The sequence below is a fragment of the Sardina pilchardus genome, chromosome 16 (genome assembly GCF_963854185.1).
Source record: "Sardina pilchardus chromosome 16, fSarPil1.1, whole genome shotgun sequence".
Taxonomy (NCBI): Eukaryota; Metazoa; Chordata; class Actinopteri; order Clupeiformes; family Clupeidae; genus Sardina; species Sardina pilchardus.
The window spans coordinates 19503892-19526006 of record NC_085009.1 but is presented as its reverse complement, the minus strand read 5'-3'; the positions used below and the strand labels follow the sequence as shown (position 1 = coordinate 19526006).

The following is a 22115-nucleotide window of genomic DNA, read 5'->3' as shown; positions in this document are numbered from 1 at the left end:
AATTGGCCCCCTGACACAACAGTGGCCCTTGTGGTGTGATACTCTTGTGGTATTTATTGATCATTATTTTTTAATGATCATGCTTGCACACAAGTTGGATTATATTGCACATTTGCCCAAGATTACAGTAGGTAACATGGAAGAAAAAGGAAGCACTTTGGGGGAAAAATCCGCTTTTTCCATTTTTAAGAATATAGTGTTAAAATGGACAAAATAACATTTTCTAAGCTGACAACCTGTCTAGAACTCATGTGGAGGGGTTAAATATCAATACTGGATAGGTTGTATGCTTGTACCAAAAAGTGTCCGACAAAGTTTTAATATCAGTTTTGGCCCCCTGACTATTATCAAAAGTAGCAAAACTGTAGCACATATATTTTCCCAATTGTGCAGAACACATATTTTTAGCAATTAAAATTGTCAGCTAAATGGTCTGTGAATGAACTGGTGATGACATTAGCTCTGTGTCACAGCAAGAGGTCATCTTGATTTTTTTCTCTCTGCACTCACAACTGAGTACACAAGGGTGTAAAAAGCACGTAACGGAACTGAATGAAGTGGTTTGGCTGGATTGTAGGAATGCCCTAAGAACAGCTCCAGGCTATTCAAAACGAATGTGTTCTGGGAGGTTGCCAATGCCATTGAACCATACAGTAGATAAGTTCAATGTCTTTAATGGTAACACAGAGATAAGTAACAAAAGGAAAATCTTTCTGTGTATTTCTGACTTAAGCAATATTAACACTTTTATTATTGTAACACTTTTTTCTATATCATGATTAAATGGATCAGAAATACTACATTATTGAATTAAAAAGATCACTGACTTATGACAGCATATAGAAGCCATTTGTCTGAAATTAGAAAGAGATGGTTAATACACCACAATAATGCATCTATATATCGGCCATATCTTCGGTCATAGTAGACAATTGACCTCTGAAGTTCGCTTACAAAAAAGCTACCATCTTTGCCCAAATAAGGAAAGGACATGTTTTCTATGGGAAAGTAACATGAGCATTTTCAATTATTGCATCTTTTAAATTGTCGCGGGGATGATGACTTTGAAAATGTAGACGTTTATCGCTACACCGTTTTGTCCACTGCCTTCTAGTGGATACTGTGATCTTCGGTACATGTAGGTGAAGACGGCACACTTTGATCTTTACTACCCCAGAGTGTAGCGTATGTTGTGTATGGTGTCTTAAGCTGATGGGATCTTGAATATCCCCTTGGGGATCAATAAAGTATCTAGGCTATCTCTATCAGAGCTAACTTACAATGCAACTTGCCATATGCAGTTAGCCTCAATTAACTTCCGGATCTCCTTGTATGGGCAAAGATGGCAGGTTTGGGTCCTTTTTGTAGGCGAACTTCAGAGGTCTATAGCCAAGCCCCTAGCTTGACCTATATCTATTTGATAAATCGAACAATAAAACCCTCCCTGATGAATATAAAAATGCAGGTATTTAGCGGCTATATACTGTATTCATAGAGCTTTTTATGTTTGTTTGTTTTCTTTTATTTTGATTTTTGAAAGGAGGAAGATTTTTTTAAAAAAAACAATATATATTTTCTTATTTTGCTCTCTATATTTAAAATGTATTTTTTAAACACTTGAAAGAATTGTAAAAACATACTATATGTAACTACTATATAATACTATCAACATATTATAGACAATTAGCAAGTAACCTCTTTTAGCCTGCTCTAACTAGCAGCACAAGCTATGCATAAAACTTAATTTCACAAACTTAGAGTACAGATAAAAAAAAAACTCACACAAACACACACAAGGAAAAATGAATGCCCAGAGTAAAAAAAGCTTTACAGTATGTCCCATACTTTGACCAGTACAAAAAGTTCAGTTGTTGGTGTAAGCACTCTGTACTACTGCTCTAAATAAAAGATAGAAATGGAACTTGAAATTGGGTGGGTGGACTATATATTTTATCTCAATGAAACAGTTTCTGGTTTATTGGCCGTCATGTAACACTGTCACACAATACAAACACATGGGAGTGGTTGGCAGCATACCACTTGTTTGTGTTTTTCTGAGCTATTCATTGTCATATGATCCACTGTTTTACGATTCAGTTGCGTCACACGCCTCACCCTGCTGAATGCGTCCAGGGATGCCGCCAGAAATCTTGGGCCCCATGAAAGATTTAAATTTAGGACTCCCTTAGAATCTTACTAACCCCCCCCCCCCCCCCCCCCCCCCCCCTGGCGGCACCCCTGAATGCGTCCACTTTCTAGATAGATAGATAGATAGATAGATAGATAGATACTTTATTGATCCCCAAGGGGAAATTCAAGAAAGGTGTTCAAGAAATTCTAAAGGTGTTCCAAAGTGTTACAGTACCTGTTGAAAGGTGTTGTTGTGATAGTCTGCAATGACAAGCTTAACTGGACTGTGTAAATAACTATGCTGTATGGGTGTGGATGAACAGAGTGACAAGACAGCCACCACGTCACTCAGAACCTGCTGATGTAATTAGACTGCGCAAAGACACAAAAGATGACCAAAAGAGGACCAAAATAGAACAAGTCTGACGAACATTGATGATGGGCAGAGAGCATCTTTTTGTGTGAGATGGAGTACTAAATGGCCAGTATCCTCACCTCCTCATTCAGACAACTCGGACACTCAGAGAGGACGACAGGGCCACATACTCATTGGCCTATTGACAAAAAGGATTTTTCACCCAAGGACTAAACTACAGGTAGGATTTTGGTTATTTCTCAGAAAGACACATACTTAATATTTTTGAAAGACATTATACTTTATATTACTTTCGAATGATCAATTTTTAATTTGTGGATGAAGATATTTAACAAAAAAATACTTAATTACTCAAGTTGATAAACTCACCCGAATGGTTTAGTTTTAATACTATTTTATTCTTGATCACTTATATTTAATGAATGTATTGATTAATCATACATTTAAGTTTGTGGAAATTGTTGTATATACAGACATATGTAGGCTATACATATATATATATATATATATATATATATATATATATATATATGAATTCATTCCTTAATTGCTATTTTTTTTTATTGTGGTGTATTAACCATCTCTTTCTTATTTCAGACAAACTGATACAAATGGCCGTCCAAATACTGTCCATAGGTCAGTGATATTTCTTGACCACTTTTTAATGTATTAACGTAGTATCTCTGATCCATTAGATTATGGTATAGGAAAATGTCTTTAATAATAATAATAATAATAATGTGTTCTACACAGTTGGAAACATTGTATGCAACAGTTTCACTAGGCTATTTTGATAAGCATAGTAGGGCTAAAACTTGTGCCTTGACCTATCTCAATTAGACCAAGTTGTCTAACTCCAGTGCTCAATACTTTGATTGACATTATCTGGTTAATGTGCTCTACATTGAAGCTTGTCCCCTATTTCGTCCTGTTATATTTCTTCATTTCCATCAATAAGGTTACTAACTGATTACTTCTGTACAGGTTTCGTCCTGCTACTACTGTGCCATCCCATCAATGGTTTACCAAGCCGCCCCAACTCCAACATTGAGTTCAACAGCGACGTAGAGCAGTCACACCTCTTGCTGAGAGAGAGAAGCTCTCACACAGCGTTTGACTCCAGACACAATGGTCACACAGAAAATGGGCTGCTTGAGGAAGATTCTGAATTCATGTTGGTCACCCCAACAAGCAAGTCCGGCCCCAGAATTGAATTGCGTGCCCTTGCCTCAAAGGAGGAAGGCCTATCTGCCAAGAAGAAGTCTTCAGACAGCCTGTCACGATTTCTGCGGGAAACTGTAGAGGAGGGTTCAGGCCAATCAGAAGGTAACCAATCAAATATTTCTATACAAGTAAGCTAAGGTGTTAATTTCCTCAGGTACCTGAGTGGATTTTCAGTTTTTAATCTCATTATTCTGTTTGTGTTTATTTGACTGAAAATGCAAAAAAAATGCACACTCATGAAAGTGAAAAATCACACTGAAATCACTCGTTGATTTTTCAGACACAACAACGGCAACAACAGCAGCAGCAGCAACAACAACAACAGCATCTCCAATAACCACTCCACGTTACATAGTTGCAATGACCTTTGCGATGACCAGAACCTACATTGCTGATTACAACAACCCTCAAACTCAAGCTTACCAGACGCTGGTTGCTTCCATTGTTACCTGGGTAAGGCTAATTTACAAATACTGTTTCAGTCTCTTCAAGGCATTTGATTCACCTAAAATACAAAACATGAGTTACATTTGAGAATAATAACACATGCAATCATTTTTATAATAAGACAGATGTCTGTAATGCCGTAAGACTGGCTTTGTTGCCACTGTAGTCTAATGATAATTCTGTGTTCCACAGTCGGAACCAATCTACAAAGCGAAGTATGGGTCAAGGTTCTTCCGAGTTGCTGTCAAGTCGCTGAGGTAAGTTAGGCCCAATTCATTTTCTCCAACAACCAGTTATTTTGCATAGAGCAATGACCATGGCAATGGTCAAAGTCGAGCGTTAAACAAACACGTTCATAATGTCTTTCTTTTTTCTCTTTTTCTAAACAGGGCCGTGACCCGCTATCGCGCAGACAACACAGAGGCAGAGATAGATGTGGAGTTTGATCAGTCTGTGCCAGATATTGTCCCTGAGACAACGGAGGTGCTCCAGCAACTGCAAGAAGCGGCCAGCCCCGCCGACCTGTCTGTGGATACAAGCACCATCTCCGTTCTCCGTGAGTTTAACTCGTTTTTCAACAAAGCTAACTATCAAGCGACAGACCAGATCTGTTATCTGTTTTATTTCATTTGATGCTCACACACAGACACACACACACACATACACACACAAACACACATACACACACACACACACACACACACACACACACATATATATAGTACACACACACACACACACACACGCACACACACACAGACACAGACACAGACACAGACACACACACACACACACACAGTCACTTACCACAGGTTCTTTTGTGTGTATTTTTTTCCACAGATGAGCCAAAGGTGATGGCCAATGTTCAGTTCACTACCACCAATGGGACTACTTCTACCGTTACGCTGGCCGCTGTCAACTCAACTGCCTACCGTGACACAACATCCAGAATTAAATCCGAGGTAAGTGTGATAATAAAGTTATGTGAAAATAGGAGATTGCATTGATTATACACTGTTTGTCTGGCAAAGGAAGGAGTTAGTTAAGTCTAAATATAAAGTATAGAGGTTACATACTGTAGGCCAATACATTATCAAAATCATCATTATAATAAGTACACGTTTAAGTCATTCTAACTCTATTCTAGTCTATAGTCAGTTGTCGCTTGCAGTCTGAATGAAGCTTAACTGTTGTTTCCCCTTTTCAGTTGGAGCCCTTCTTTCTGGAAGATTACTCTACAAACTTTGTCTCTTTGAACCCCACAACATATGCGTAAGTATGTTTTAATAATCTTTTATTGATATTGTATATAGATATGCTATCCCCAAAATATACACAGGCAACACTTATGAACCCAGTATCCATGAATCATTATGAACACATTCATTAGGGTGCTATAAAGCATTCATAACACCCCTCATAATTATTAGTATACGTTTATATGTAACTTCTGCACACAGTCATGACTGCATTGCTTAAGTTATGCTATTGAAATATCACAATGCTTATTCTACAATACTGCAACCCAGAGAGTAGTCATAGACATTTTAGTGACAATCCTTACAACTATAATACATTGGGTTACTTTATAATCCTTAATGAATGTGTTCATAATCCTTTATGGATACAGAGTGTCATCACTAAACAAGTAAAAACAAAAAACTAACACTAGTATCAATGTTATTTTGACATGTATGTTCTAAATTCATTTTCAAATAAATATCCCATTGAATTGTACTTGGCTACTACTCGTGTCAACTCATCAAGAGAAACCTTATTAATTCACCACTGTTTTCGTCCACAGTGATGGGACAGTTTTCGCGAACTCCTATGTGACCCAGTCAAACCTGTACTTCACATACAACGCTACATTGCCAAGTGCAACCGCCATATACAACACCATGGTGCGAGCAGCAGCAAGTGGCAACCTGACTATTAACATTGTCTCTGTGAATGGCACAGGTGAGTTTATTTGAGCACTACATCCAATCCAATCATTTCTTTACTGACAGCCATCGCTAATGTCTTTGTGAGTGCTACAGTATATGGAGATATTGAGTGCCAGCGGTCTAGATTTCTAATATGACTGCATCTCTTTTTTGTGATCCAATGCTTGTTGTCAAAGAATTTTCATCTTATCCAGTATTGCCCTGCCTAAACCATTAACGGTGTTATTACATCACAGTCTTTTCTGTCCTAATATGAGGACGAATGACATTTTGAGTTAATCTGGGGTGTTGTCCACCTAACATTGTTTCTGTCTCGCCCTGCAGCCGTCAGCTCAGGAAGCATCACCAGCAGGATCAGTCTTGGAACCACCTTCAGCCTGACCCTTCTGGCCGTCATTGCCACGCAGTCCTGGTAGACGCCCAGCCCCCCCCCACCCCCCCAATCAACTCCACATGAAGGAAATGTTTCCACCTTTGATGGGCATCGCATGAACATTTGCACAGCCCTGACTGAATGAAGACCTGGAAACAAAAGAAAAGGTCTTACAATGAATGGACTTTGTTTTTTATTGAAATAACCAATGGTAGGACTGTATGGTTATGTAGTGTGAACAATGCAATGTTATCTATTTATAACGTTATTTTTCTATTTATTTATTGGATGTAGCATATCAATTGTGAGGAGTATGTATTATGTTGGAACAAAAGAGAATGTGTATGGTGTCTGTATGTGAGTGAGTGTGTGTGTGTGCGTGTGTGTGTGTGTGTGTGTGTGTGTGTGTGTGTGTGTGTGTTTGTTTGTGTGTGTGTCTTTGTATTTATTTAAGTTTATATGTTGCACTTTAGCCAGTTTCCATATGTTTTATAGAGGTTTATTATGGTCATGTGATCAATAGAAAATGCCTGGTGCACTTTCAGGTCTCTGACAGAAATATGTGTATAATGAAATAAAAATATGAATGCAAGAGCAAAATGATGCAGCTTTCCCACCCGTGCATTTTTTCCCACACATACAGTACTCTATAGCCGCTTTCAGATAGACGTGTATTTCCGCAATGTTCACAAACTTTTATATGGCAGGATTTTTTTGTTGTTGTGCTGTCTGAATTCATATGTCTGTATATCTACCTCCTGCCGACCTAGTCATGTTTCTGTAATGTTGCCGCCACAGCTACCATGTGAATGCAATCGCGGAAAAAATCTGCACTTGCCAGTGATGATCAAGGGAAACGGCTGCATGCAGCATTCAGTTTGTATTAGTGTGTACAGGGATACTGCAAAGACAAAGGGTGCTGGTATTAAAGGAAAAGGAAAGAAGCAAAGGAGTCTTGATGGGAAAACACAGCATTAACACTAGACCTGCACAGAAATAAGTAATCATGGCTTGAAAGCAGAGGACATTGGCCAAACTGCCAATTAAGGTATTAAAGGGTGACTAGAACTGGAGCTAGATAGCTAGGTCTGTTTGAGATAGGTCATGGCATAAGACTTAAGTCTCCTGCTTATCAAAAGTAGCAAAACTGTAGCACATATATTTTCCCAATTGTGCAGAACACATATTTTTAGCAATTAAAATTGTCAGCTAAATGGTCTGTGAATGAACTGGTGATGACATTAGCTCTGTGTCACAGCAAGAGGTCATCTTGATTTTTTTCTCTCTGCACTCACAACTGAGTACACAAGGGTGTAAAAAGCACGTAGCGGAACTGAATGAAGTGGTTTGGCTGGATTGTAGGAATGCCCTAAGAACAGCTCCAGGCTATTCAAAACGAATGTGTTCTGGGAGGTTGCCAATGCCATTGAACCATACAGTAGATAAGTTCAATGTCTTTAATGGTAACACAGAGATAAGTAACAAAAGGAAAATCTTTCTGTGTATTTCTGACTTAAGCAATATTAACACTTTTATTATTATAACATTTTTTTCTATATCATGATTAAATGGATCAGAAATACTACATTATTGAATTAAAAAGATCACTGACTTATGACAGCATATAGAAGCCATTTGTCTGAAATTAGAAAGAGATGGTTAATACACCACAATAATGCATCTATATATCGGCCATATCTTCGGTCATAGTAGACAATTGACCTCTGAAGTTCGCTTACAAAAAAGCTACCATCTTTGCCCAAATAAGGAAAGGACATGTTTTCTATGGGAAAGTAACATGAGCATTTTCAATTATTGCATCTTTTAAATTGTCGCGGGGATGATGACTTTGAAAATGTAGACGTTTATCGCTATACCGTTTTGTCCACTGCCTTCTAGTGGATACTGTGATCTTCGGTAGGTGAAGACGGCACACTTTGATCTTTACTACCCCAGAGTGTAGCGTATGTTGTGTATGGTGTCTTAAGCTGATGGGATCTTGAATATCCCCTTGGGGATCAATAAAGTATCTAGGCTATCTCTATCAGAGCTAACTTACAATGCAACTTGCCATATGGAGTTAGCCTCAATTAACTTCCGGATCTCCTTGTATGGGCAAAGATGGCAGGTTTGGGTCCTTTTTGTAGGCGAACTTCAGAGGTCTATAGCCAAGCCCCTAGCTTGACCTATATCTATTTGATAAATTGAACAATAAAACCCTCCCTGATGAATATAAAAATGCAGGTATTTAGCGGCTATATACTGTATTTATAGAGCTTTTTATGTTTGTTTGTTTTCTTTTATTTTGATTTTTGAAAGGAGGAAGATTTTTTAAAAAAAACAATATATATTTTCTGATTTTGCTCTCTATATTTAAAATGTATTTTTTAAACACTTGAAAGAATTGTAAAAACATACTATATGTAACTACTATATAATACTATCAACATATTATAGACAATTAGCAAGTAACCTCTTTTAGCCTGCTCTAACTAGCAGCACAAGCTATGCATAAAACTTAATTTCACAAACTTAGAGTACAGATGAAAAAAAACACACACAAACACACACAAGGAAAAATGAATGCCCAGAGTAAAAAAAGCTTTACAGTATGTCCCATACTTTGACCAGTACAAAAAGTTCAGTTGTTGGTGTAAGCACTCTGTACTACTGCTCTAAATAAAAGATAGAAATGGAACTTGAAATTGGGTGGGTGGACTATATATTTTATCTCAATGAAACAGTTTCTGGTTTATTGGCCGTCATGTAACACTGTCACACAATACAAACACATGGGAGTGGTTGGCAGCATACCACTTGTTTGTGTTTTTCTGAGCTATTCATTGTCATATGATCCACTGTTTTACGATTCAGTTGCGTCACACGCCTCACCCTGCTGAATGCGTCCAGGGATGCCGCCAGAAATCTTGGGCCCCATGAAAGATTTAAAATTAGGACTCCCTTAGAATCTCACTAACCCCCCCCCCCCACCCCTGAATGCGTCCACTTTCTAGATAGATAGATAGATAGATAGATAGATAGATAGATACTTTATTGATCCCCAAGGGGAAATTCAAGAAAGGTGTTCAAGAAATTCTAAAGGTGTTCCAAAGTGTTACAGTACCTGTTGAAAGGTGTTATTGTGATAGTCTGCAATGACAAGCTTAACTGGACTGTGTAAATAACTATGCTGTATGGGTGTGGATGAACAGAGTGACAAGACAGCCACCACGTCACTCAGAACCTGCTGATGTAATTAGACTGCGCAAAGACACAAAAGATGACCAAAAGAGGACCAAAATAGAACAAGTCTGACGAACATTGATGATGGGCAGAGAGCATCTTTTTGTGTGAGATGGAGTACTAAATGGCCAGTATCCTCACCTCCTCATTCAGACAACTCGGACACTCAGAGAGGACGACAGGGTCACATACTCATTGGCCTATTGACAAAAAGGATTTTTCACCCAAGGACTAAACTACAGGTAGGATTTTGGTTATTTCTCAGAAAGACACATACTTAATATTTTTGAAAGACATTATACTTTATATTACTTTCGAATGATCAATTTTTAATTTGTGGATGAAGATATTTAACACATAGAAAAAAAGACTTAATTACTCAAGTTGATAAACTCACCCGAATGGTTTAGTTTTAATACTATTTTATTCTTGATCACTTATATTTAATGAATGTATTGATTAATCATACATTTAAGTTTGTGGAAATTGTTGTATATACAGACATATGTAGGCTATACATATATATATATATATATATATATATATATATATATGATTTCATTCCTTAATTGCTATTTTTTTTTATTGTGGTGTATTAACCATCTCTTTCTTATTTCAGACAAACTGATACAAATGGCCGTCCAAATACTGTCCATAGGTCAGTGATATTTCTTGACCACTTTTTAATGTATTAACGTAGTATCTCTGATCCATTAGATTATGGTATAGGAAAATGTCTTTAATAATAATAATAATAATGTGTTCTACACAGTTGGAAACATTGTATATGCAACAGTTTCACTAGGCTATTTTGATAAGCATAGTAGGGCTAAAACTTGTGCCTTGACCTATCTCAATTAGACCAAGTTGTCTAACTCCAGTTGTCAATACTTTGATTGACATTATCTGGTCAATGTGCTCTACATTGAAGCTTGTCCCCTATTTCGTCCTGTTATATTTCTTCATTTCCATCAATAAGGTTACTAACTGATTACTTTTGTACAGGTTTCGTCCTGCTACTACTGTGCCATCCCATCAATGGTTTACCAAGCCGGCCCAACTCCAACATTGAGTTCAACAGCGACGTAGAGCAGTCACACCTCTTGCTGAGAGAGAGAAGCTCTCACACTGCGTTTGACTCCAGACAAAATGGTCACACAGAGAATGGGCTGCTTGAGGAAGATTCTGAATTCATGTTGGTCACCCCAACAAGCAAGTCCGGCCCCAGAATTGAATTGCGTGCCCTTGCCTCAAAGGAGGAAGGCCTATCTGCCAAGAAGAAGTCTTCAGACAGCCTGTCACGATTTCTGCGGGAAACTGTAGAGGAGGGTTCAGGCCAATCAGAAGGTAACCAATCAAATATTTCTATACAAGTAAGCTAAGGTGTTAATTTCCTCAGGTACCTAAGTGGATTTTCAGTTTTTAATCTCATTATTCTGTTTGTGTTTATTTGACTGAAAATGCAAAAAAAATGCACACTGAAATCACACTGAAATCACTCGTTGATTTTTCAGACACAACAACGGCAACAACAGCAGCAGCAGCAACAACAACAACAGCATCTCCAATAACCACTCCACGTTACATAGTTGCAATGACCTTTGCGATGACCAGAACCTACATTGCTGATTACAACAACCCTCAAACTCAAGCTTACCAGACGCTGGTTGCTTCCATTGTTACCTGGGTAAGGCTAATTTACAAATACTGTTTCAGTCTCTTCAAGGCATTTGATTCACCTAAAATACAAAACATGAGTTACATTTGAGAATAATAACACATGCAATCATTTTTATAATAAGACAGATGTCTGTAATGCCGTAAGACTGGCTTTGTTGCCACTGTAGTCTAATGATAATTCTGTGTTCCACAGTCGGAACCAATCTACAAAGCGAAGTATGGGTCAAGGTTCTTCCGAGTTGCTGTCAAGTCGCTGAGGTAAGTTAGGCCCAATTCATTTTCTCCAACAACCAGTTATTTTGCATAGAGCAATGACCATGGCAATGGTCAAAGTCGAGCGTTAAACAAACACGTTCATAATGTCTTTCTTTTTTCTCTTTTTCTAAACAGGGCCGTGACCCGCTATCGCGCAGACAACACAGAGGCAGAGATAGATGTGGAGTTTGATCAGTCTGTGCCAGATATTGTCCCTGAGACAACGGAGGTGCTCCAGCAACTGCAAGAAGCGGCCAGCCCCGCCGACCTGTCTGTGGATACAAGCACCATCTCCGTTCTCCGTGAGTTTAACTCGTTTTTCAACAAAGCTAACTATCAAGCGACAGACCAGATCTGTTATCTGTTTTATTTCATTTGATGCTCACACACAGACACACACACACACATACACACACAAACACACACACACACACACACACACACACACATATATACAGTACACACACACACACACACACGCACACACACACAGACACAGACACAGACACACACACACACACACACAGTCACTTACCACAGGTTCTTTTGTGTGTATTTTTTTCCACAGATGAGCCAAAGGTGATGGCCAATGTTCAGTTCACTACCACCAATGGGACTACTTCTACCGTTACGCTGGCCGCTGTCAACTCAACTGCCTACCGTGACACAACATCCAGAATTAAATCCGAGGTAAGTGTGATAATAAAGTTATGTGAAAATAGGAGATTGCATTGATTATACACTGTTTGTCTGGCAAAGGAAGGAGTTAGTTAAGTCTAAATATAAAGTATAGGGGTTACATACTGTAGGCCAATACATTATCAAAATCATCATTATAATAAGTACACGTTTAAGTCATTCTAACTCTATTCTAGTCTATAGTCAGTTGTCGCTTGCAGTCTGAATGAAGCTTAACTGTTGTTTCCCCTGTTCAGTTGGAGCCCTTCTTTCTGGAAGATTACTCTACAAACTTTGTCTCTTTGAACCCCACAACATATGCGTAAGTATGTTTTAATAATCTTTTATTGATATTGTATATAGATATGCTATCCCCAAAATATACACAGGCAACACTTATGAACCCAGTATCCATGAATCATTATGAACACATTCATTAGGGTGCTATAAAGCATTCATAACACCCCTCATAATTATTAGTATACGTTTATATGTAACTTCTGCACACAGTCATGACTGCATTGCTTAAGTTATATGCTATTGAAATATCACAATGCTTATTCTACAATACTGCAACCCAGAGAGTAGTCATAGACATTTTAGTGACAATCCTTACAATTATAATACATTGGGTTACTTTATAATCCTTAATGAATGTGTTCATAATCCTTTATGGATACAGAGTGTCATCACTAAACAAGTAAAAACAAAAAACTAACACTAGTATCAATGTTATTTCGACATGTATGTTCTAAATTCATTTTCAAATAAATATCCCATTGAATTGTACTTGGCTACTACTCGTGTCAACTCATCAAGAGAAACCTTATTAATTCACCGCTGTTTTCTTCCACAGTGATGGGACAGTTTTCGCGAACTCCTATGTGACCCAGTCAAACCTGTACTTCACATACAACGCTACATTGCCAAGTGCAACCGCCATATACAACACCATGGTGCGAGCAGCAGCAAGTGGCAACCTGACTATTAACATTGTCTCTGTGAATGGCACAGGTGAGTTTATTTGAGCACTACATCCAATCCAATCATTTCTTGACAGCCATCGCTAATGTCTTTGTGAGTGCTATATGGAGATATTGAGTGCCAGCGGTCTAGATTTCTAATATGACTGCATCTCTTTTTTGTGATCCAATGCTTGTTGTCAAAGAATTTTCATCTTATCCAGTATTGCCCTGCCTAAACCATTAACGGTGTTATTACATCACAGTCTTTTCTGTCCTAATATGAGGACGAATGACATTTTGAGTTAATCTGGGGTGTTGTCCACCTAACATTGTTTCTGTCTCGCCCTGCAGCCGTCAGCTCAGGAAGCATCACCAGCAGGATCAGTCTTGGAACCACCTTCAGCCTGACCCTTCTGGCCGTCATTGCCACGCAGTCCTGGTAGACGCCCAGTCCCCCCCCACCCCCCCAATCAACTCCACATGAAGGAAATGTTTCCACCTTTGATGGGCATTGCATGAACATTTGCACAGCCCTGACTGAATGAAGACCTGGAAACAAAAGAAAAGGTCTTACAATGAATGGACTTTGTTTTTTATTGAAATAACCAATGGTAGGACTGTATGGTTATGTAGTGTGAACAATGCAATGTTATCTATTTATAACGTTATTTTTCTATTTATTTATTGGATGTAGCATATCAATTGTGAGGAGTATGTATTATGTTGGAACAAGAGAGAATGTGTATGGTGTCTGTATGTGAGTGAGTGTGTGTGTGTGCGTGTGTGTGTGTGTGTGTGTATGTGTGTGTGTGTGTGTGTGTGTGTGTGTGTGTGTGTGTGTGTGTGTGTGTGTGTGTGTGTGTGTGTGTTTGTTTGTGTGTGTGTCTTTGTATTTATTTAAGTTTATATGTTGCACTTTAGCCAGTTTCCATATGTTTTATAGAGGTTTATTATGGTCATGTGATCAATAGAAAATGCCTGGTGCACTTTCAGGTCTCTGACAGAAATATGTGTATAATGAAATAAAAATATGAATGCAAGAGCAAAATGATGCAGCTTTCCCACCCGTGCATTTTTTCCCACACATACAGTACTCTATAGCCGCTTTCAGATAGACGTGTATTTCCGCAAAGTTCACAAACTTTTATATGGCAGGATTTTTTGTTGTTGTTGTGCTGTCTGAATTCATATGTCTGTATATCTACCTCCTGCCGACCTAGTCATGTTTCTGTAATGTTGCCGCCACAGCTACCATGTGAATGCAATCGCGGAAAAAATCTGCACTTGCCAGTGATGATCAAGGGAAACGGCTGCATGCAGCATTCAGTTTGTATTAGTGTGTACAGGGATACTGCAAAGACAAAGGGTGCTGGTATTAAAGGAAAAGGAAAGAAGCAAAGGAGTCTTGATGGGAAAACACAGCATTAACACTAGACCTGCACAGAAATAAGTAATCATGGCTTGAAAGCAGAGGACATTGGCCAAACTGCCAATTAAGGTATTAAAGGGTGACTAGAACTGGAGCTAGATAGCTAGGTCTGTTTGAGATAGGTCATGGCATAAGACTTAAGTCTCCTGCTTATCAAAAGTAGTAAAACTGTAGCACATATATTTTCCCAATTGTGCAGAACACATATTTTTAGCAATTAAAGTTGTCAGCTAAATGGTCTGTGAATGAACTGGTGATGACATTAGCTCTGTGTCACAGCAAGAGGTCATCTTGATTTTTTTCTCTCTGCACTCACAACTGAGTACACAAGGGTGTAAAAAGCACGTAACGGAACTGAATGAAGTGGTTTGGCTGGATTGTAGGAATGCCCTAAGAACAACTCCAGGCTATTCAAAACGAATGTGTTCTGGGAGGTTGCCAATGCCATTGAACCATACAGTAGATAAGTTCAATGTCTTTAATGGTAACAGAGATAAGTGACAAAAGGAAAATCTTTCTGTGTATTTCTGACTTAAGCAATATTAACACTTTTATTATTGTAGGCCTAACACTTTTTTCTATACCATGATTTAATGGATCAGAAATACTACATTATTGAATTAAAAAGAGGTCAAGAAATATCACTGACTTATGACAGCATATAGAAGCCATTTGTCTGAAATTAGAAAGAGATGGTTAATACACCACAATAATGCATCTATATATTGGCCATATCTTCGGTCATAGTAGACAATTGACCTCTGAAGTTTGCTTACAAAAAAGCTACCATCCCTTGCCCAAATAAGGAGATAAGGACATTTTTGTCTATGGAAAAGTAATATGAGAATTTTCAATTATTGCATCTTTTAAATTGTCGCGGGGATGATGACTTGAGAGTGTAGCGTATGTTGTGTGTGTTGTCTTAAGCTGATGGGATCTTGAATTTCCCCTTGGGAATCAATAAAGTATCTACTATCTATATCTATCTATCAGAGCTAACTTACAATGCAACTTGCCATATGCAATTAACCTCAATTAACTTCCGGATCTCCGTATATGGGCAAAGATGGCAGGTTTGGGTCCTTTTTGTAGGCGAACTTCAGAGGTCTATAGCCAAGCCCCTAGCTTGACCTATATCTATTTAATAAATTGAACAATAAAACCCTCCCTGATGAATATAAAAATGCAAGTATTTAGCGGCTATATATCTATAGGCTTCCCAGATTCTAAAACGACAGAGCTTTTTATGTTTGTTTGTTTTCTTTTATTTTGATTTTTGAAAGGAGGAAGAATTTTTTTAAAAAACAATATTTATTTTTTTATTTTGTTCTCTATATTTAAAACATACTATATGTAACTACTATATAATACTATCAACATATTATAGACAATTAGCAAGTAACCTCTTTTAGCCTGCTCCATTTAGCAGCACAAGTATAAAACTTAATTACACAGACTTAAAGTACAGATAAAAAAAACACACACACACAACGTATAACATACAAACACACACAAGGAAAAATGAATGCCCAGAGTAAAAAAAGCTTTACAGTATGTCCCATACTTTGACCAGTACAAAAAGTTCAGTTGTTGGTGTAAGCACTCTGTACTACTGCTCTAAATAAAAGATTGAAATGGAACTTGAAATTGGGTGGGTGGTCGACTACAGCATATAGTTTATCTCAATGAAACAGTTTCTGGTTTATTGGCCGTCATGTAACTCTGTCAAACAATACAAACACATGGGAGTGGTTGGCAGCATACCACTTGTTTGTGTTTTTCTGAGCTATTCATTGTCATATGATCCACTGATTTACGATTCAGTTGCGTCACACGCCTCACCCTGCTGAATGCGTCCAGGGATGCCGCCAGAAATCTTGGGCCCCATGAAAGATTTAAATTTAGGACTCCCTTAGAATCTTACTAACCCCCCCCCCCCCCCTGGCGGCACCCCTGAATGCGTCCACTTTCTAGATAGATAGATAGATAGATAGATACTTTATTGATCCCCAAGGGGAAATTCAAGAAAGTTGTTCAAGAAATTCTAAAGGTGTTCCAAAGTGTTACAGTACCTGTTGAAAGGTGTTGTTGTGATAGGCTGCAATGACAAGCTTAATTGGACTGTATAAAGAACTATGCTCTATGGGTGTGGATGAACAGAGTGACAAGACAGCCACCACGTCACTCAGAACCTGCTGATGTAATTAGACTGCGCAAAGACACAAAAGAGGACCAAAAGAGGACCAAAATAGAACAAGTCTGACGAACAGTAGTGATGGGCAGAGAGCATCTTTTTGTATGAGAGGGAGTACTAAATGGCCAGTATCCTCACCTCCTCACTCAGACAACTCGGACACTCAGAGAGGACGACAGGGTCACATACTCATTGGCCTATTGACAAAAAGGATTTTTCACCAAGGACTAAACTACAGGTAGGATTTTGGTTATTTCTCAGAAAGACACATACTAAATATTTTTGAAAGACATTATACTTTATATTACTTTCGAATGATCAATTTTTAATTTGTGGATGAAGATATTTAACACATAGAAAAAAAGACTTAATTACTCAAGTTGATAAACTCACCCGAATGGTTTAGTTTTAATACTATTTTATTCTTGATCACTTATATTTAATGAATGTATTGATTAATCATACATTTAAGTTTGTGGAAATTGTTGTATATACAGACATATGTAGGCTATACATATATATATATATATATATATATATATATATATATATGATTTCATTCCTTAATTGCTATTTTTTTTTATTGTGGTGTATTAACCATCTCTTTCTTATTTCAGACAAACTGATACAAATGGCCGTCCAAATACTGTCCATAGGTCAGTGATATTTCTTGACCACTTTTTAATGTATTAACGTAGTATCTCTGATCCATTAGATTATGGTATAGGAAAATGTCTTTAATAATAATAATAATAATGTGTTCTACACAGTTGGAAACATTGTATATGCAACAGTTTCACTAGGCTATTGTGATAAGCATAGTAGGGCTAAAACTTGTGCCTTGACCTATCTCAATTAGACCAAGTTGTCTAACTCCAGTTGTCAATACTTTGATTGACATTATCTGGTCAATGTGCTCTACATTGAAGCTTGTCCCCTATTTCGTCCTGTTATATTTCTTCATTTCCATCAATAAGGTTACTAACTGATTACTTTTGTACAGGTTTCGTCCTGCTACTACTGTGCCATCCCATCAATGGTTTACCAAGCCGGCCCAACTCCAACATTGAGTTCAACAGCGACGTAGAGCAGTCACACCTCTTGCTGAGAGAGAGAAGCTCTCACACTGCGTTTGACTCCAGACAAAATGGTCACACAGAGAATGGGCTGCTTGAGGAAGATTCTGAATTCATGTTGGTCACCCCAACAAGCAAGTCCGGCCCCAGAATTGAATTGCGTGCCCTTGCCTCAAAGGAGGAAGGCCTATCTGCCAAGAAGAAGTCTTCAGACAGCCTGTCACGATTTCTGCGGGAAACTGTAGAGGAGGGTTCAGGCCAATCAGAAGGTAACCAATCAAATATTTCTATACAAGTAAGCTAAGGTGTTAATTTCCTCAGGTACCTAAGTGGATTTTCAGTTTTTAATCTCATTATTCTGTTTGTGTTTATTTGACTGAAAATGCAAAAAAAATGCACACTGAAATCACACTGAAATCACTCGTTGATTTTTCAGACACAACAACGGCAACAACAGCAGCAGCAGCAACAACAACAACAGCATCTCCAATAACCACTCCACGTTACATAGTTGCAATGACCTTTGCGATGACCAGAACCTACATTGCTGATTACAACAACCCTCAAACTCAAGCTTACCAGACGCTGGTTGCTTCCATTGTTACCTGGGTAAGGCTAATTTACAAATACTGTTTCAGTCTCTTCAAGGCATTTGATTCACCTAAAATACAAAACATGAGTTACATTTGAGAATAATAACACATGCAATCATTTTTATAATAAGACAGATGTCTGTAATGCCGTAAGACTGGCTTTGTTGCCACTGTAGTCTAATGATAATTCTGTGTTCCACAGTCGGAACCAATCTACAAAGCGAAGTATGGGTCAAGGTTCTTCCGAGTTGCTGTCAAGTCGCTGAGGTAAGTTAGGCCCAATTCATTTTCTCCAACAACCAGTTATTTTGCATAGAGCAATGACCATGGCAATGGTCAAAGTCGAGCGTTAAACAAACACGTTCATAATGTCTTTCTTTTTTCTCTTTTTCTAAACAGGGCCGTGACCCGCTATCGCGCAGACAACACAGAGGCAGAGATAGATGTGGAGTTTGATCAGTCTGTGCCAGATATTGTCCCTGAGACAACGGAGGTGCTCCAGCAACTGCAAGAAGCGGCCAGCCCCGCCGACCTGTCTGTGGATACAAGCACCATCTCCGTTCTCCGTGAGTTTAACTCGTTTTTCAACAAAGCTAACTATCAAGCGACAGACCAGATCTGTTATCTGTTTTATTTCATTTGATGCTCACACACAGACACACACACACACATACACACACAAACACACACACACACACACACACACACACACATATATACAGTACACACACACACACACACACGCACACACACACAGACACAGACACAGACACACACACACACACACACAGTCACTTACCACAGGTTCTTTTGTGTGTATTTTTTTCCACAGATGAGCCAAAGGTGATGGCCAATGTTCAGTTCACTACCACCAATGGGACTACTTCTACCGTTACGCTGGCCGCTGTCAACTCAACTGCCTACCGTGACACAACATCCAGAATTAAATCCGAGGTAAGTGTGATAATAAAGTTATGTGAAAATAGGAGATTGCATTGATTATACACTGTTTGTCTGGCAAAGGAAGGAGTTAGTTAAGTCTAAATATAAAGTATAGAGGTTACATACTGTAGGCCAATACATTATCAAAATCCTCATTATAATAAGTACACGTTTAAGTCATTCTAACTCTATTCTAGTCTATAGTCAGTTGTCGCTTGCAGTCTGAATGAAGCTTAACTGTTGTTTCCCCTTTTCAGTTGGAGCCCTTCTTTCTGGAAGATTACTCTACAAACTTTGTCTCTTTGAACCCCACAACATATGCGTAAGTATGTTTTAATAATCTTTTATTGATATTGTATATAGATATGCTATCCCCAAAATATACACAGGCAACACTTATGAACCCAGTATCCATGAATCATTATGAATCATTATGAATCATTATGAATCAATAGGGTGCTATAAAGCATTCATAACACCCCTCATAATTATTAGTATACGTTTATATGTAACTTCTGCACACAGTCATGACTGCATTGCTTAAGTTATATGCTATTGAAATATCACAATGCTTATTCTACAATACTGCAACCCAGAGAGTAGTCATAGACATTTTAGTGACAATCCTTACAATTATAATACATTGGGTTACTTTATAATCCTTAATGAATGTGTTCATAATCCTTTATGGATACAGAGTGTCATCACTAAACAAGTAAAAACACTAGTATCAATGTTATTTTGACATGTATGTTCTAAATTCATTTTCAAATAAATATCCCATTGAATTGTACTTGGCTACTACTCGTGTCAACTCATCAAGAGAAACCTTATTAATTCACCACTGTTTTCTTCCACAGTGATGGGACAGTTTTCGCAAACTCCTATGTGACCCAGTCAAACCTGTACTTCACATACAACGCTACATTGCCAAGTGCAACCGCCATATACAACACCATGGTGCGAGCAGCAGCAAGTGGCAACCTGACTATTAACATTGTCTCTGTGAATGGCACAGGTGAGTTTATTTGAGCACTACATCCAATCCAATCATTTCTTTACTGACAGCCATCGCTAATGTCTTTGTGAGTGCTACAGTATATGGAGATATTGAGTGCCAGCGGTCTAGATTTCTAATATGACTGCATCTCTTTTTTGTGATCCAATGCTTGTTGTCAAAGAATTTTCATCTTATCCAGTATTGCCCTGCCTAAACCATTAACGGTGTTATTACATCACAGTCTTTTCTGTCCTAATATGAGGACGAATGACATTTTGAGTTAATCTGGGGTGTTGTCCACCTAACATTGTTTCTGTCTCGCCCTGCAGCCGTCAGCTCAGGAAGCATCACCAGCAGGATCAGTCTTGGAACCACCTTCAGCCTGACCCTTCTGGCCGTCATTGCCACGCAGTCCTGGTAGACGCCCAGCCCCCCCCCACCCCCCCAATCAACTCCACATGAAGGAAATGTTTCCACCTTTGATGGGCATTGCATGAACATTTGCACAGCCCTGACTGAATGAAGACCTGGAAACAAAAGAAAAGGTCTTACAATGAATGGACTTTGTTTTTTATTGAAATAACCAATGGTAGGACTGTATGGTTATGTAGTGTGAACAATGCAATGTTATCTATTTATAACGTTATTTTTCTATTTATTTATTGGATGTAGCATATCAATTGTGAGGAGTATGTATTATGTTGGAGCAAGAGAGAATGTGTATGGTGTCTGTATGTGAGTGAGTGTGTGTGTGTGTGTGCGTGTGTGTGTGTGTATGTGTGTGTGTGTGTGTGTGTGTGTGTGTGTGTGTGTGTGTGTGTGTGTGTGTGTGTGTGTGTGTGTGTGTGTGTTTGTGTGTGTGTCTTTGTATTTATTTAAGTTTATATGTTGCACTTTAGCCAGTTTCCATATGTTTTATAGAGGTTTATTATGGTCATGTGATCAATAGAAAATGCCTGGTGCACTTTCAGGTCTCTGACAGAAATATGTGTATAATGAAATAAAAATATGAATGCAAGAGCAAAATGATGCAGCTTTCCCACCCGTGCATTTTTTCCCACACATACAGTACTCTATAGCCACTTTCAGATAGACGTGTATTTCCACAATGTTCACAAACTTTTATTTGGCAGGATTTTTTTTTGTTGTGCTGTCTGAATTCATATGTCTGTATATCTGCCTCCTGCCGACCTAGTCATGTTTCTGTAATGTTGCCGCCACAGCTACCATGTGAATGCAATCGCGGAAAAAATCTGCACTTGCCAGTGATGATCAAGGGAAACGGCTGCATGCAGCATTCAGTTTGTATCAGTGTGTACAGGGATACTGCAAAGACAAAGGGTGCTGGTATTAAAGGAAAAGGAAAGAAGCAAAGGAGTCTTGATGGGAAAACACAGCATTAACACTAGACCTGCACAGAAATAAGTAATCATGGCTTGAAAGCAGAGGACATTGGCCAAACTGCCAATTAAGGTATTAAAGGGTGACTAGAACTGGAGCTAGATAGCTAGGTCTGTTTGAGATAGGTCATGGCATAAGACTTAAGTCTCCTGCTTATCAA

General features: G+C 38.4%; 3 protein-coding genes across 3 annotated transcripts; all 3 read left to right on the top strand.

The window, feature by feature from the left end:
* Nucleotides 1-2642: 2642 nt before the first annotated feature.
* LOC134060384 (uncharacterized) lies at nucleotides 2643-7102 on the top strand. Its single transcript, XM_062517077.1, has 10 exons — nucleotides 2643-2726; nucleotides 3104-3142; nucleotides 3491-3832; nucleotides 4011-4183; nucleotides 4370-4434; nucleotides 4567-4733; nucleotides 5018-5139; nucleotides 5385-5449; nucleotides 5982-6139; nucleotides 6451-7102. The coding sequence occupies exons 2-10, from the start codon at nucleotides 3118-3120 to the stop codon at nucleotides 6540-6542; spliced, it is 1209 nt and encodes a 402-aa protein (XP_062373061.1). The 5' UTR covers nucleotides 2643-2726; nucleotides 3104-3117; the 3' UTR covers nucleotides 6543-7102.
* Nucleotides 7103-9966: 2864 nt separating this feature from the next.
* Nucleotides 9967-14371, top strand: LOC134060430 (uncharacterized). The gene is made up of 10 exons (XM_062517154.1): nucleotides 9967-9984; nucleotides 10362-10400; nucleotides 10748-11089; nucleotides 11257-11429; nucleotides 11616-11680; nucleotides 11813-11979; nucleotides 12246-12367; nucleotides 12613-12677; nucleotides 13212-13369; nucleotides 13672-14371. Exons 2-10 carry the CDS (start codon nucleotides 10376-10378, stop codon nucleotides 13761-13763), a joined length of 1209 nt encoding a protein of 402 aa, XP_062373138.1. The 5' UTR covers nucleotides 9967-9984; nucleotides 10362-10375; the 3' UTR covers nucleotides 13764-14371.
* Nucleotides 14372-17163: 2792 nt separating this feature from the next.
* Nucleotides 17164-21583, top strand: LOC134060445 (uncharacterized). Its single transcript, XM_062517173.1, has 10 exons — nucleotides 17164-17181; nucleotides 17561-17599; nucleotides 17947-18288; nucleotides 18456-18628; nucleotides 18815-18879; nucleotides 19012-19178; nucleotides 19445-19566; nucleotides 19812-19876; nucleotides 20415-20572; nucleotides 20884-21583. Exons 2-10 carry the CDS (start codon nucleotides 17575-17577, stop codon nucleotides 20973-20975), a joined length of 1209 nt encoding a protein of 402 aa, XP_062373157.1. The 5' UTR covers nucleotides 17164-17181; nucleotides 17561-17574; the 3' UTR covers nucleotides 20976-21583.
* The last annotated feature ends 532 nt before the right edge of the window (nucleotides 21584-22115 follow it).

Bases quoted from the DNA above. Each gene is read 5' to 3' on its own strand.
- LOC134060384 (XM_062517077.1), top strand. From the start codon at position 3,118: ATGGCCGTCCAAATACTGTCCATAG. The intron at 4,435-4,566 runs GTAAGTTAGGCC...TTTTCTAAACAG, and splicing joins GTTGCTGTCAAGTCGCTGAG to GGCCGTGACCCGCTATCGCG. The intron at 4,734-5,017 runs GTGAGTTTAACT...TTTTTTCCACAG, and splicing joins AAGCACCATCTCCGTTCTCC to ATGAGCCAAAGGTGATGGCC.
- LOC134060430 (XM_062517154.1), top strand. From the start codon at position 10,376: ATGGCCGTCCAAATACTGTCCATAG. The intron at 11,681-11,812 runs GTAAGTTAGGCC...TTTTCTAAACAG, and splicing joins GTTGCTGTCAAGTCGCTGAG to GGCCGTGACCCGCTATCGCG. The intron at 11,980-12,245 runs GTGAGTTTAACT...TTTTTTCCACAG, and splicing joins AAGCACCATCTCCGTTCTCC to ATGAGCCAAAGGTGATGGCC.
- LOC134060445 (XM_062517173.1), top strand. From the start codon at position 17,575: ATGGCCGTCCAAATACTGTCCATAG. The intron at 19,567-19,811 runs GTAAGTGTGATA...TCCCCTTTTCAG, and splicing joins CATCCAGAATTAAATCCGAG to TTGGAGCCCTTCTTTCTGGA. The intron at 19,877-20,414 runs GTAAGTATGTTT...TTTCTTCCACAG, and splicing joins TTGAACCCCACAACATATGC to TGATGGGACAGTTTTCGCAA.